Here is a 14,358-nt window from a genome sequence, read left to right on the forward strand (position 1 = left end):
CAACTAATCAAAAATCCAGTAAGCTTCCGAATCAATTTTTAGTTTATTTACAGCCAGCTGCAAGTGGTGGGAACAGACAGCATACCAAATGAAACGCATTGTAAACCAACCATAATCTTCTCCCGTCACGTTTCCTCTATAGATGGTGGGATTTTTTTCTTTGTTTTTGTTTTTTTCTCGCCCTTGACAAACCGAGGAAATGCAACGCTAACCGAGACAACATTATTGGACGGCTGCATGACTGTAGGAGGGAGTTTAATGTTCATGTTGCAGTTATTTCCAACAACAGTAAACACAGCTGCTATCGTTCTCCAGCAAGCTGAAACTTTGAGGTTTTCTAAACCTGTGCATGTTTTCACGTGTCTACAATACTCCCACAATACTTTTGCATAGTAAGCTTTAACAATATTCACATACACTAAATCAATACGAAAAGAACAATAATTATAAGCACAAACGCCCCAATGGTAAGTTACACTGGAGTACCAAACAGCCTCAAGCTGTTCATGAGTACGTTTGAATTTCTACTGTGTGTTGTGGGGTGGACAAAATAAAATCACAAAATAGTCATGTAAAGTGTCCAAAAATAATAATAAAAAGGGGGAATCCAGAATAAATGATGCTGAATGTTGTCAGAGTGAAGGCTCTCTCCATGCTTCATCACTATTGGTCCGTGTGCACTATGTCAAGATGGAATGTCAAAACACAAAGAGAAATGATGTCGTCGTCGTTGTTGTTGTTGTGATGGAGGGCAAATCCATGGTGGTGTTTTTGGGAGGGGTAACGGCAGCCATAAATTAACTGAAAGGGGGGAAATGAAGAAGAAGAAAAAAACAGTAAATTAAAAGGAAATTGTGGGGAGAAATAAGGAGAATGAAGGAAGTCAGTAAAATGAACTTCATTGAAAGGATTGTGATAAAACGGGACCCCACTAGAGGGAGCCACATGCTACCATATGTCAGAGGCACAAACTGCTATTAACTGCTTGAGATTAAATGCTGATCTAAAGCCAGCTGAGCATGCGTCTTTATGTCAAGCTCACTATCACTTTTAATTACTGTCAATGTGAACTCATCGTGTGTTAGCATACGAGGTCTACACAAGTCACCCGCGGACGAAATCGCTATCCAAAACAAGAACTAAATGTACAGTGATCCCTCATTTTTCACGGTTAGTGGGGACCAGAACCTGCCGCGATTGCGCATCCCTCTTTTGTGTGTGTTCAGTGTAGTTACTCAGATTTAGCATTGGATATCATGGGAGATAAATATATAGAGAGATAAATATACAGTTGTGGTCAAAAGTTTACATACACTCGTGAAGAACGTAATGTCATGGCTCTCTTGAGTTTCCAGTTATTTCTACAACTCTGATTTTTCTCTGATAGAGTGATTGGAACAGATACTTCTTTGTCACAAAAAACATTCATGAAGTTTGCTTCTTTTATGACTTTATTATGGGTGAACAGAAAAAAAGTGATCAAATCTGCTGGGTCAAAAATATACATACAGCAGCGCTAATATTTGGTAACATGTCCCTTGGCCATTTTCACTTCAATTAGGCGCTTTTGGTAGCCATCCACAAGCTTCTGGCAAGCTTCTGGTTGAATCTTTGACCACTCCTCTTGACAGAATTGGTGCAGTTCAGTTAAATTTGATGGCTTTCTGACATGGACTTGTTTCTTCAGCATTGTCCACAAGTTCTCAATGGGACTTTGGGAAGGCCATTCGAAAACCTTAATTCTAGCCTGATTTAGCCATTCCATTACCACTTTTGATGTGTGTTTGGGGTCATTGTCCTGTTGGAACACCCAACTGCGCCCAAGACCCAATCTTCGGGCTGATGACTTTAGGTTACCTTGAAGAATTTGAAGGTAATCCTCCTTCTTCATTATCCCATTTACTCTCTGTAAAGCACCAGTTCCACTGGCAGCAAAACAGCCCCACAGCATAATACTACCACCACCGTGCTTGACGGTAGGCATGGTGTACTTGGGGTTAAAGGCCTCACCTTTTCTCCTCCAAACATATTGCTGGGCATTGTGGCCAAACAGCTCGATGTTTGTTCTTTCCTCCAGAAGGTCTTATCTTTGTCCATGTGATCAGCAGCAAACTTCAGTCGAGCCTTAAGGTGGCGCTTTTGGAGCAAGGGCTTCCTTCTTGCACGGCAGCCTCTCAGTCCATGGAGATGCAAAACACGCTTGACTGTGGACACTGACACCTTCTAATTCTTGGGAGATCTGCTTTTTGGCGATTCTCGGTTGAATCTTCACCCTCCTGACCAATTTTCTCTCAGCAGCAGGTGATAGCTTGCGTTTTCTTCCTGATTGTGGCAGTGACAAAACAGTGCCATGCACTTTATACTGACAAACAATTGTTTGCACTGTTGCTCTTGGGACCTGCAGCTGCTTTGAAATGGCTCCAAGTGACTTTCCTGACTTGTTCAAGTCAATGATTGCTCAAGTCAATAATCACTCACAAGAAATTGCTCATTTGGGTTGCTGTATGTTATATTTTTGACCCAGCAGATTTGATCACTTTTTCTGTTAACCCATAATAAAGTCATAAAAGAACCAAACGTCATGAATGTTTTTTGTGACAAAGAAGTATCTGTTCCAATCACTCTATTGGAGAAAGATCAGAGTTGTAGAAATAACTGGAAACTCAAGAGAGCCATGACATTATGTTCTTCACAAGTGTATGTAAACGTTTGACCACAACTGTATAAGACATGTTTTTTCACTTTTTTCCCCCAAAGCATTAATTTTAAAAAATGTATTTGGCGGAAAACAGACAAGATTGACAAAGCAGTTTCTGCTCTTGCACCCCTGTTTAAAATAAACTGCTGTAATTTAAGCCAAAAAACTGTTGTGTTTAATAGAACAATTAGGGCTGTCAAACGATTAAAATTTTTAATCGAGTTAATTACAGCTTAAAAATTAATTAATCGTAATTAATCGCAATTAATCGCAATTCAAACCATCTATAAAATATGCCATATTTTTCTGTAAATTATATATATTCTGTAAAATAAATTGTTGGAATGGAAAGATAAGACACAAGATGGATATACTGGACTGTCTCAGCAAATTAGAATACACAATATTCTAATTTCCTGAGACAGTCAGGAAATTAGAATATTGTGTATTCTAATTTCCTGAGACAGTCCTGTATACAGGACTGTCTCAAAAAATTAGAATATTGTGTATTCTAATTTTCTGAGACAGTCCAGTATACAGTGGGGAGAACAAGTATTTGATACACTGCCAATGGGAAAATCCATTGGCAGTGTATCAAATACTTGTTCTCCCCACTGTACATTCAACATACGGTACATAAGGACTGTAGTGGGCATTTCACTCTACTGTCATTTAAATCTGTCTGTGCTGTCCTCACTCCGAAGCGTCTACTTTTTCCAAAGCTATACAGCTAGTGAACGACGCCTTAATAATCAGACTTCTTCCTTTTTCATCTGATTTATGAATAAAATAGCCTCAAACCATTGTCCTCTTTAGACTGTCATAAAACTACAAAAAAAAAAAGTACACAAGCATTGCATTAGCAACAACGTTAACTTAGCACGCTATCCAGGTTCACTAAACATAAACAAAAAGCGTCTCATACAAAAAATAGAACATTTCGCTTACTAACATAATATGTACATTCTTTACAACAACCATACTTACGGACAAATCTTGTCCAAGGATCATATAAGCACAACATTACAACGTAGGCTTCAGCCCGAGACGTCGTGCAGCCATATGAACTGGCAAGAAAAAAATAAACCATGTCGCAAAGCGACCACAAGAGTTCGCTGTTGTGCTGCAGCACAAAAAGCCTTGCTGTAAAACTTACCAAAAGGCAAAATACTGTCTGAGCGGGACATGTGCGTTAATTGCGTCAAATATTTTAACGTGATTAATTTAAAAAATTAATTACCGCGCGTTAACGCGATAATTTTGACAGCCCTAATCTATATGCTATATAAGGAAAAAAAGTAAGTTCATATCTTTTTCCATTCTTTCGATATAAGCATTGGAAAATAGCAATTTTCCAATTTCTGATGAAAAGATATTAGGGCTGCAGCTATCGAATATTTTAGTAGTCGATTAATCGATGGACTAGTTAGTTCGAATAATTGAGTAATCTGATAAGGAACATGAAAAATTAAAATACCTGAACTGAGCCTCAAACAGTATAATTTTTTTTAAAATGAGGATCTATGTTAAACAAAAGAACAATCTGCTAACTTACATAGAAAAAGTCCACTAGCTTAAATGCTATAAAATGCTAAAGTTTTTTTTACAATGCTCTAAAAAATGGTTCAGACACATATTCCCACAAAAAAATGGCTAATTACACCTATAACCTAAATTATGAATGCATTAAAAAAACATTAGCTCAAACAAAAACTTAGCTTACGTTGGTTTTAACAGGGAGCAGTTGGATTCAGCCATGTGAAAAGAGGCAGACCTCTTAGAGGGCAGTGTATCCACCCTAATCAATAAAACTAAATGCAAACACTTTCAAAATAAACAATTACAACGCCACTTTAATTAAACGAATACCCGAGGCAACAAAATTTAATTTGAATTTTTTTTTCTAATCGAATACCCGAGTTAATCGATTAATCGTTGCAGCACTACAAGATAAAGAAATTGAGTTTTTTTTTTAAAAGCATACATTACAAACAGAACTTTGACTTCAACACAGCTATTTTTTGCTTTTTTGACATCCCAAACATCTGAATAATGTTTTCCTTCTACAAAATAACATAAACAACAAGACAAATAGAGCTTTTGATTGAACTGAGAGATGACGCTGTTGTGGCCGCGGCTGTATCGGCAGATGTGGTCAATTTTTCCCTCATAACTGCCTGTCTGTCTCATCAAGATAGATTTTTTTGAATCTTTCTTTTGTAGTGACCACTACCTCATAACAGAATTCACCTAGGCAACTTGTGTGGGGCATGTGCCTTGTTTTACATCGTTCTCCACATTTTTCTCACACTTCTTCCAACTTCCGTTTCCTGACTATTTCTCTTCATTCATTTCCTTTCATGGTCCGACAGGAGTTCTTACCAAATGCGCTACTGCCCTCCATTGACCAGTTTTATTTGCCTGGTCTAGCAACCGTCCGGCGGATCAAATTCCGAGGGCGGAGCAAGCCACAGCAAACAGACAGCGGAGTGGACCAATCAGCGACGGGCAGACGTGACGTTGTTAAAGCGACAAGTAATTCGCGTGAGCGGAGAATGGAGAAGTTTATTTAACATGGCTAGCGCGAGCCATGTTGTCTGTTGTCAATGACTTGTTTCGATGTTTTTTTGGTAATTTAAAACTTGTTTTACCGTGGATTGGAACATATTCTCGGCTCTCCCGCTCGCCATCTGTGTTGTTGTAGCGACGACTTTCGGCGCGCAAGAGTGACGTTACTCGTTAAGAACACGTCAAGCAAATAAACGAATCCGATTGGACGGTTGATTTTGTACCTTGCTCGAGAGGCCGTTAATGGGCTGGGTCCCGGACTATTTCTCGCAGTGTTTGAAAAATACAGGGAGAATAGTCTGGCTGTGCCAGGGAACAGTTTTATTGCTTTAAAATGGAATTTGTGCGTTGTGCTTTGGAGCGAACTTGCATCGGAACCTAGAGATGGCTCTTGTGAAAAAAAACGTAAAAGACGTATAAATTAGGGCTGTCAAAATTATCGCGTTAACGGGCGGTAATTTTTTTTTTTAATTAATCACGTTAAAATATTTGACGCAATTAACGCACATGCCCCACTCAAACAGATTAAAATGACAATACAGTGTAACGTCCGCTTGTTACTTGTTTTTTGGTGTTTGGCGCCCTCTGCTGGCGCTTGGGTCCAACTGATTTTATGGGGAAGTACCATGAGTTAGCATGGTGTAATTATTGACATCAACAATGGCGAGCTACTAGTTTATTTTTTGACTGAAAATTTTACAAATTTTAATAAAACGAAAACATGAAGAGGGGTTTTAATATAAAATTTCTATAACTTGTACTAACATTTATCTTTTAAGAACAACAAGTCTTTCTGTCCATGGATCGCTTTAAAAGAATGTTAATGCCATCTTGTTGATTTATTGTTATAATAAACAAATACAGTACTTATGTACCGTATGTTGAATGTTTATATCTGTCTTGTGTCTTATCTTTCCATTCCAACAATAATTTACAGAAAAATATGGCATATTTTATAGATGGTTTGAATTGCGATTAATTACGATTAATTAATTTTTAAGCTGTAATTAACTCGATTTAACATTTTAATCGTTTGACAGCCCTAGCATAAATACGTTTTTGGGACACTTAATTAAAAATAGGAGGTATTCCTACGTTTTTGGGAGCAAATGAGTTAAATGTTTGTCATCTGATTACTGGATTATTCGAACAAACTAATCGATAGATTAACTGCAGCTAAACCGCCCCCCCAGGTTAAACTACTCATAGTCCGAAAAATACGGTATATTTTCTACTCAGATTTTATTTTTTATTACTCCAATGAACAGTTACAGCTGGTGGCAGTAACAGTACCTCACGCGGCACACGATTATTATCATCTCAAACAAGAAAATCCTGTCTAGTATGTGGACATATGATAAGGGGCTGGACACGCATGCACAAAGGCATTTTTACACATGGCAAAGTTTGAGCGAGTCACTTCAACAATTAAGAAAAAAAAGGCGAGTGCGAAAGGACAGGAATGTCACCGCAGCAAAGGTTTTCCCTTCACGCTTGCTAGGAGTATTGTGAATATGTTTTGGGATGTGTTTACGCATCTACATGCACATATACAGAGTAGAGTACAAAGGACAACAAAGCTTTAGCATCAGGCTTTAGCTTCATGATGTATTAGCATCAGAAAATTTTGGGGGGAATTTTTTTGAGGGCTTCTACAGCGTGAAGTTTCATACTAATGTTTTTTTTTTTTTTAAGTGAAAAAAAGGAATGAGATGAATATGCCTCCATGAAATTGCCCCCCCAACAGAAGCACATTTATATAAAAATGATGTCAATTGTTTGTGCTGTAAAAAGTTTTGTTTGTGCTGCTATCGTTTTTTAATTATTTACAATTCTTATAGGTCAATAGAGTCAGCCAGCCCCCCATTTTGATTAAAAACGGCTAAAAATGGTGTCAATCGTTTATGCTTTGTTTGTGAGGTATTAATTTTGAGTGATGATGTCACAAAGCCACCCTTTTATTTCAACATGGACCCGAAATGACGCCATTCGTTTATGCTGCATTTGTGCTGTAAAAACAATCACTTGTGCTGCTATCGTTTTATAGTAGGGCTGACAAACGATTACAATTTTTAATCGAGTTAATTACAGCTTAAAAATGAATTAATCGTAATTAATCGCAATTCAAACCAACTAAAAAATATGCCATATTTTTCTGTAAATGATTGTTGGAATGGAAAGCTAAGACACAAGACGGATATATACATTCAACATACGGTACATAAGTACTGGATTTGTTTATTAAGACAATAATTCAACAAGATGGCATTAACATTATTAGCATTCTCTTAAAGTGATCCATGGATAGAAAGACTTGTAGTTTTTAAAAGATAAATGTTAGTACAAGTTATAGAAATTTTATATTAAAACCCCTCTTAATGTTTTCGTTTTATTAAAATTTGTAAAATTTTCAATCAATAAAATAAACTAGTAGCTCACCATTGTTGATGTCAATAATTACACCATGCTCACTCATGGTACTAACTAGAGATGTCCCGATTGATCGGCATCATTTTCAAAGTATCGGAATCGGCAAAAAAATATCGGACATGCCTTTTTTTTTTAAATTATATATATTTTTTTTAATTAAATCGTTTTCTAATTGTATTTAACGTTACAGACATAATGTCTTACACTCATTCAGTCTTTAAGTTTTGGCTTAAAGTAGAGCTATCAAATTTATCGCGTTAACGGCGGTAATAACATTTAAATATTTAACGCAATTAACGCATGCGCTGCACTACCCACTCACGCATTGTCGCGTTCAATCTATAATGGCACCGTTTAAGTATACATAGAGTTAAAAGGCAACGTATAATGAGTAGAAAGAATTTTGTCAGCCTTTGAAGCCTTTTTTTAATTGGTTAAAGCCTTACAATCCCTCTCTCAACAATTAGAAATATCGTCAGGAACAATGTGGGAAAGAACGGTGGTAGTTGATCTTTTTCTTAACACCCTGTTATTTCCCAACGCTGAGAAGATATATCAATTGGTACCATTACGCACAGTCATGGTTGCACTTCCCATCATGCATTTGGGCAGAAGTTAAATGGCTGAATTATCAATGACTGAAAGCTCATAAAAATCCACTAGATGGCAATATTTAGTCACAATATACAAAGTCACATTTGTCCTTTAAGAATTGCAAGTCTTTCTATCCGTGGATCCCTCTCACAGAAAGAATGATTGGAATTGAATCGGGAGCAAAAAAAAAGCAATCGGATCGGGAAATATCGGGATCGGCAGATACTCAAACTAAAACGATCGGGATCGGATCAGGAACAAAAAAACATGATCGGAACAACCCTAGTACTAACCCATAAAATCAGTTGGACCCAAGCGCCAGCAGAGGGCTCCAAACACCAAAAAACAAGTAACAAGCGGGCATTACACAGTACTGTCATTTTAATCTGTTTGAGCGGGGCATGTGCGTTAATTGCGTCAAATATTTTAACATGATTAATATAAAAAAAATAATTACCGCCTGTTAACGCGATAATTTTGACAGCCCTATTTTGTAGATATTAATTTCAAGTGATGACGTCACTCAGTTTTTCCAGATCCAACTCCCGTGGTTGACCGAGCGTAACAACAAAGAGCTGTCCCAACAACTAGCGCAAATGTAGCAGAAAAAAATGGCACCCCTTCGGTTCCATTTTGCAGTAAATGGGGGGCTTGAGATATTAATTTTGAGAGAGGATCTCTGTTTACTGCAAAATAAACGCGAAGGGGTGCCATTCATTTCTGCTACGTTTACGCCAGTTGTTGGACACCCCTCTGTTATTGAGAGAATTAGTACGCTGAGTCAGCCGCAACGAAGGGACTGCGTGACATCACTCAAAATTAATATCTCAATATTTATTAGGCAGTGCCTGTTTGAGATTCTGTCAGTATGATAACTTTAAGCCAAAATATCACGGAATCAAGGTATTGCAACTTCTTTTCATTGAACAGGATTCTTAGTTTTCATATCATTAGCAAATTGAACATAAGTATAATGTTAAGTGGCTAATATAATAATATAAGCTAATATGATAAAATAGCTAATACGGTGCACCTTATAACCGGTAATCTGCACGTTTAATATCTATAAAACGATAGCAGCACATCATTTGGACATCATTTTATAAATAAATTTGAGTCTGATGGGGTGCCAACTTCACGGACGTGAAGAAAGGAGTGGTGTTATAAAAACAGGAGAGGAAGAGTGCTTACTTTTTCTTGTCCTTGTCTTTCTTGAGCGGCTGAGATAGCGAGAGCGTCTCAGCGGCCACCTTCTTCCTATTGAAGGCGTTCATCTCCTCCTCCAGGTCTCGCCGCTTCTCCTCCACTTTCTTCTTCTCCTCCTGGTGCATGCGCTTCAGCTGCTCAAACTTGTCATGCAGCTGCGAGCCAATCAGAGGTTCATTAGTACTGGAATAGTGTCTACCTTTCATTCTTCATCTGAGATACTGACCTCTCGCTCCTTCTCTTTTAGCTCTGCCTCCGTTTCCTTGACTTTGTTGACAAACATTTGTCGCATTTCTTCCTCTTTGCGTTGCAGGTCTCCCAAGAACTCTTTTCTCTTGGCTTCATAAGTTTCCTGAAGACTGCAAGGGAAGGAAGGACAAAATTCTAAGGCAGTTGCGAATTTGGCGTGATACCCTCGTTCTGCTCTCGGTACCTGAAGGGCTGGCTGTCAGGGTCAGTGTCTTTGAAGCCCATCTCCTCTAGCTTGCAGCGTCTGTACAGCTCATAGTGTCGGGCGTGCGTCTGCTCCCTCAGATCCTCCATGTTGACTCGAATCAGCATCTCCCGCAGCTTGACGAAGTCGCAGTGGCTCTCGTTCTCCACTTGGGAAGAAAGACACGACAAGTTTCCAGTTTTATTACTGGACCGTGTGTACTCTGAAGTCCATGCCTTGCCTCAGTGAGTTGCTGGATGTGTCTTACTCTTGAGACAAATAACATGCATCCCTAAAACAACTTTCATATCAGTTCAGAGTGGGGTTGTCAAAACTATTGAAAAGTATCCTATTATCGAAAAAGAAATGTTGTATCTAGGGATGGGAATTGATACGATTTTTACGATTCCGATTCCATTATCGATATTGCTTAACGATTCGATTCTTTGTCGATTCTCTTATCAATTCTAATTTGGGGAAAAAGAACAAACCTTTTGATTGGCATCGAGCTTGTTTAATCAGAAGTCACAACCTTACAAACTCACAACGAGTTCAAAAGCAGCCCAAAGCCTCAATGCTAGCTGTGGCAATAAGTGGCAAATGCACAAGAATGTATAACATTTTACCGAAACATTTTTCTAATAGAAATAAAAAAATATTGGTATATATTGGCATATAGGTCGTTGTTCTGCCTTTGGCAATATGTGTTAAAGCAGGGGTCCCAAAACTTTTTCCTGTGAGGGCCACATAACTTTTCCCTTCACTGATGAGGGGCCGGGGTCAGTTTTTAACAGAAAAAGTGTGACGATTGTAGGAGCGCCTAAATGTAAAAAAAAAAAATGTTTTTCAGAAAGCCACAATCAAATAACCCTTTCTCTTCACGGAACAAAAGTAAATAACATTTTTTAAAAAATATATAATATAATATAATAATTAGAGATGTCCCGATCGATCGGGTCCGATCACATCATTTTCAAAGTATTGGAATCGGCAAAAAAATATCGGACATGCCTTTTTTTAATGTACTGTATATACAGTATATTTTTTAATTAAATAGTTTTCTAATTGTATTTAGCGTTACAGACATAATATGTTACACTCATCCAGAGTCTTTAGTTTAGGCTTAAGGTAGGGTTATCAAATTTATCCCGATAACGGCGGTAATTAATTTTTTAAAAAATGTATCACGATAAAATATTTCACGCAATTAATGCATGCGCTGCACGACCCACTCACGCATTGTCGCGCTCAATCTGTAATGGCGCCGTTTTACCTATATAGAGAGCTAAAAGGCAGCGCAAATGAGTAGAGTGAATTTTGCCAGCCTTTGGAGCCATATTTTAATTGGCTAAAGCCTTGCAAACCCTCTCCCTATGATTAGAAATATCATGGGAAGCAAGGTGGCAATTGATCTTTGTCTGAACACCTTAAGTTATTTCAAGATAAGATATATCAACTGGTAGCACGACACACAGTCATGGGTGCCCTTCCCATCATGCATTTGGGCATGGCCGCATTATCATTTACTGAAAGCTCAACAAATACACTGGATGGCAATATTTAATCACAATACACAAAGTCACAAGTCTTTCTATCCGTGGATCCCTCTCACAGAAAGAATGTTAATCATGTAAATGCCATCTTGTGGATTTATTGTCATAATAAACAAATACAGTACTTATGTACAGTCTGTTGAATGTATATATTCGTCCGAGTTTTATTCATTTTTTTTCTTAATGCATTGCCAAAATGTTTATGATCGAGAAAAATGATCAGGAATGATTGGAATTGAATCGGGAGCAAAAAAAAAAGCTATCGGTCGGGAAATATCGGGATCGGCAGATACTCAAACTAAAACGATCGGATCGGAAGCAAAAAAACATGATCGGAACAACCCTAATTGTTGCGATTTTGGGGGGGGGGGGGTTGCGATATATTGCGATATTATATTGTGATATTAAAAAAATATATATTTTTTTTTTTTCTAAAGAGATTTTCACTAGATGACTTGAATAGGTGTTTGGAAAGACTTTGGATGATTCTCCGTGACCACAGTTTACAGTGATCCCTCGTTTTTCGCTGTTAGTGGGGACCAGGACCCGCCGCGATAAGTGAAAAACTGCAAAGTAGCGCACCCCCGAAAAAAACATTTTTGTGTGTGTGTGTGTGTGTGTGTTCATTGTGTTTATTCAGATTTAGCATTGAAAAGAGATAAATATAAGACATGTTTTTTCACTTTTTTTCCTGAAAGTATGATTTTAAAAAATGTATATATATTATTATATATTTCAATAAATTGTTTTTAAGCACTTCAAATGTAATAATTATGATAATTTTTAAACATTACTGTCCCACCAATCATTTTTAAACAAGAATAAAGTATTGTAGTAGAAAAATGCTTGGCTTTATTCAATGCTCCTGTTTACCTAACTTGGCTGTGACTTCTGGAGTGACATTCAGAAATTACAAACTCCTCAAATCACTTCTAGCGTTTATTGCCACGACATAACATGTCCAGCTGCCTTGAACGTCTGGACACACACACGTTCATTCCAGCGCGCGCTTCCTTGCGCAGCAACTATTTAACAAGTTAAACGATGATTGACGTATGAGGCGCATGTGAAGTCGGCTTCTCTGGCAAGATCAAAGACACATCGTTAACTTTAATAAGTGAATGCCACAGTGACTGAGGAACATAGAGCTGGGAGAGGGAGGGAGGGAGGCTGTGCGAGCACATGAAGTTTGTGGGATGAAAAAAAAAAACTATCGCACGTCCTTGCGATGGGACTATTGCGCATGCGCACATCACGATGGCGATGTTTAAATGATATATCGTTCAGGCTTAGCACAGGTCAAACAAAGACAACGATAATTGCGTTTCTCTCTCTATCGTTATGATATCAAGTTGAAAATTTTAGCATCGTGACAACAGTAGTTCAGAGACTTTGTTGCTAACCATAACAGCAGCACTGGTGCGTAAGCAGTGTCTCAGATTAATTTAAGTGTGCAAATGTGAGCACTTCGGTTGGTTTCCAAAAACTGCATTGGCATGATAAAGATACTGTTATGTTTGTTTCAGAGAACTACATTAATGTCACTAAAGATGGAATTATATCATTCTAAAAATGAGTTTGTACAACCACTAGCAAAAGTATGGAATCACCAGTATCGGACGAGCACTCACTCAGACATTTTATCATGTAGAACAAACTCCGATAAAAAGCTTGAAAAAATAATGAATTCATTCAAAAGTGCAACTCTTTAGCATTCAGAAACACTAAAAAAAATGAATAAAAAACATTGTGGTGGTCAGTAAATGTTGTAAATGTACGTAATTACTCTATTCTGAGGGGGAAAAATATGGAATCATGAGAAACAAACAAAGAAATAAGAATCAAAACACATCTCTAGTATTTAGTAGCACCACCTCTGGCTTTTATGACAGCTTGCAGTCTCTGAGGCATGGACTTGATGAGTATTCTTCATCAATTTGGTGCCAACTCTCTTTGATTGCAGTTGCCAGATCATCCTTGCAGGGGGGGGAGCCTTGCTGTGGACCATTTTTTTCAATTTCCACCACAGGTTTTCAATAGGGTTGAGATCTGGGCTATTTGCAGGCCATGACATTGACTGGATGAGTCTTTCTCCAAGGAACGCTTTAACAGTTTTAGCTCTGTGGCATGATGCATCATAATCTTGGAAAATTACAAACATATTTTCAATTGAAGGGATAAGAAAATCGTCTAAAATTTCAATGTAAACTTGTGCATTTATTGAAGATTTAATCACAGCCATCTTCCCAGTGCCTTTGCCTGGCATTCAGCCCCAAAGCATCAAGGAATGAGAGAATTTTGATGTTTTCGTCAGGCAGTCATATTTGTAAATCTCACTGCAACAGCAACAAACAAAAGTTCCAGTATCATCACTAGAGGTGGGAATCTTTGGGCACCTAACGATTCGATTATGATTACGATTCAGAGGCTTTGATTCGATTATAAATCGATTATTGATGCACCACAACCCCCCGCTTTTAATTTTTTGTACACTAGTTCCAAAATTGTTCAAAAATCCTCTCAGGCTAAACAAACTACAATTTCAGTATCAAGTTAACCGTTAAAAACAGTAAATAAAATACTCAAGTCCCCATTCTGTATCGGCAGCTTTAAACTACATTAATTTAATGTTGCAAATAATCCGTTAAAGTTGTTAAAATTGTTCCCGTTATTCCATAATTTCCCTTCTGTCTCCTTTCGACGTGAAAGTTTTAAAACTGTCTCATCATTTAAAGATAGATTCAAGTCAAGATTTTGCTGATTTGGGTTTGTTTTTGTTTTTTTTTTTTAGATAAAAAGTAATTAGGTTCGCTACAACAGAGCCTTCTAGAGAAGTCTACTGCTTTAAGATGGCGCCTAATTACTAGCGTGGGAAA

The 14,358-nt window shown here is 37.7% G+C and overlaps 1 protein-coding gene across 2 annotated transcripts in view; it reads right to left on the minus strand.

The window, feature by feature from the left end:
* The window catches only part of septin8a (septin 8a), a 77,298-nt gene that overhangs the window by 6,496 nt on the left and 56,444 nt on the right, over positions 1-14,358 (minus strand). The window contains exons 7-10 of one of the 2 annotated variants that reach the window (XM_057820262.1): positions 9,930-10,098; positions 9,723-9,855; positions 9,482-9,651; positions 238-801 (exon numbers count right to left, since the gene is read on the minus strand). In XM_057820262.1, coding sequence (XP_057676245.1) covers positions 798-801; positions 9,482-9,651; positions 9,723-9,855; positions 9,930-10,098 — 476 coding nt within the window. In that variant the 3' untranslated portion in view covers positions 238-797. Of the gene's footprint in view, positions 1-237; positions 802-9,481; positions 9,652-9,722; positions 9,856-9,929; positions 10,099-14,358 lie in introns of those variants that run through there. The other variant, XM_057820261.1, reaches the window with a different exon arrangement.

This window comes from Corythoichthys intestinalis, chromosome 18 (genome assembly GCF_030265065.1).
Source record: "Corythoichthys intestinalis isolate RoL2023-P3 chromosome 18, ASM3026506v1, whole genome shotgun sequence".
Lineage (NCBI taxonomy): Eukaryota > Metazoa > Chordata > Actinopteri > Syngnathiformes > Syngnathidae > Corythoichthys > Corythoichthys intestinalis.